Raw genomic sequence first — 2,039 nt, 5'->3', positions numbered from 1 at the left:
ACAACTGTACAACTTTACACCCGTATGATTGTCATATGGGCTTCCACAGTGGATAATATAGAAAAAAAAAAATGCTCTGTTGTGTATTTGACAGCTGTACAAATTCACACCTGTTTGAGTCCTCACATGGGCTTCCACAGTGGATAATTTGGAGAAAAAAAAATGTTCTGTCGCATATTTGACAAAAACATGTGTTATTACGGCCCCACCTTTTAATCGTCCCACCTTTTTTCGAATTTGTTTCTTCCTCTTTACATACTTTATCCTACATACTTTATTTTTCCTCTTTACATACTTTATTCGTTCCTTTTTCTGACGCTTTCTCGTTCATTATCTCGTCTTTGACTGTTAAATTCATTAATTTTCTGTATCTCTTAGACCCTTCGTTGACTAATAACCACCATCCTCCTATTTCTCCACTTACTCTTTGCATTGGCAAATCTATTGGTACATTCCCTTCCTCAGTCACTTTTGACACTGGTAAATCCAACAATTCTGTTTGCTCCGTTTGCGCTTTCTCAAATAATATGAAATTGTCTATCTCACATTTTATTAGGATTTTGAAATTTTCGGAATATTGCAGTACCATGTTGTATTTTTTAACTTTAAATAAACTTACAGTAATTTGAATGTTGCTCAACTGGAAGAAGAAAAAGGCGAAACAGATAAAATGCATATTGAAGAGAATAATTCCTTGCCAATTCTGAAAGATATTCAAATTTACTGATGCACTGGATAATATCACTTGTTTGGAAATTATGTAAAGATCCAGTAAATGCTTTTCTAAATATATTAACCTTGAAAAAGAAAACAGTTGCACATTTATTGCAAGTACAGCGTGGTGACATCTTTCATCCAAACGACTTTGCGCAAACTTTATTCATACAAATTTGATTAGAAGATAATTTTGTTTTGAAAAAAAAGTACTTGTTTGCACGTTTGCTGGAAATTCCAAAATCTTTCTCATAATGTGAAACTTTGAAACAACTGACATTCCCTATCGAAATAAATGAAATAGAACCTATCGTGTGAAATTCGTAGAAGAGCGTTTAATATAGACGGCTCCAGTCACTTCTGTTGAAATTGTGAAAGTATCGTCTGTATAAATGTTTATCCAGATGGGAGTAGCAAACTATCCGTATTAATAATCTATGCCCATATGTAATAATGCAGTGATAACAATGACCGTTTAATCCTCCATACTGAATAATTTTATTTTAGCTGTTATATTGCATTGTGAAAATTAATTTATGCAAAGCCATCGGCATATTTTTTTGGACAATTTCGTTTCATTTCGTTTCAATTTTCCGAAAACTTCAAAATTGAGGCTATATTAAAGAGAAGAAAAAACTGCATTTATAGATGCTGAATGATTTCATTAAATCTTTTGTTCGGACTTCATATCCATTCTTAAACTTAGTTTTCAAATTTGTTGTGTGGAGAAAAAATTTGCGAAATTTGAAAATACTATGGTTTTAAAAATGGAAAAATTTTTTAGCTCAAAAAACATGAACATCAAGTATAAAAAGTCTTGTAAACAATGAAATGATAGTAACAGAGTGATAAGATGATGATAATGGCTACGATGAGATTTATCAGCAAGCGCATCCGAAATAAATAAATAAAAAAGAAAGAAAAGGTGAAGTAGTGGATGATTGTTCATAATAGAAGCCAAGAAACAATTTCAATTACATAGGTGAATGCTCCAATCGAATGTATGGGGAAAAAATTTTCTCTATTTGGGATTAGTTATCCCAAATAGAGAAATTTTTTACAAATCAGATTCATCTCTTCCAATTTTTTAACCAGTCTTAATTGCAATGTTCAAATGCTGCAGACAAAGAAAGCCCATTGTTGTAAATTGCTTCCAATATATTTATATCTGCTTACGTCCAATCTACTTTCCAATCTACTTACGTACAATTGTTCAAATGTTGCAAAGAACTTATATGCAAATGTCGGAATTTTATAAAGGATCTTTAGTATATAATAAAAAATATTGAAATTATTGCAAAGTTCGGAGAATAAAACAATAAAAT

General features: G+C 31.1%; 1 protein-coding gene across 1 annotated transcript; it reads right to left on the bottom strand.

Moving 5' to 3' along the window:
* Window positions 1-274: 274 nt before the first annotated feature.
* On the bottom strand, window positions 275-848 carry LOAG_15016 (hypothetical protein; the record flags this gene model as incomplete). The annotated part of the gene is made up of 3 exons (XM_020448886.1): window positions 275-517; window positions 620-703; window positions 798-848. The coding sequence occupies 3 exons, from the start codon at window positions 846-848 to the stop codon at window positions 275-277; spliced, it is 378 nt and encodes a 125-aa protein (XP_020300998.1).
* Window positions 849-2,039: the final 1,191 nt, after the last annotated feature.

The sequence above is a fragment of the Loa loa genome (assembly GCF_000183805.2).
Source record: "Loa loa unplaced genomic scaffold supercont3.189, whole genome shotgun sequence".
NCBI lineage: Eukaryota > Metazoa > Nematoda > Chromadorea > Rhabditida > Onchocercidae > Loa > Loa loa.
This window is presented reverse-complemented; position numbering and strand designations above follow the sequence as displayed.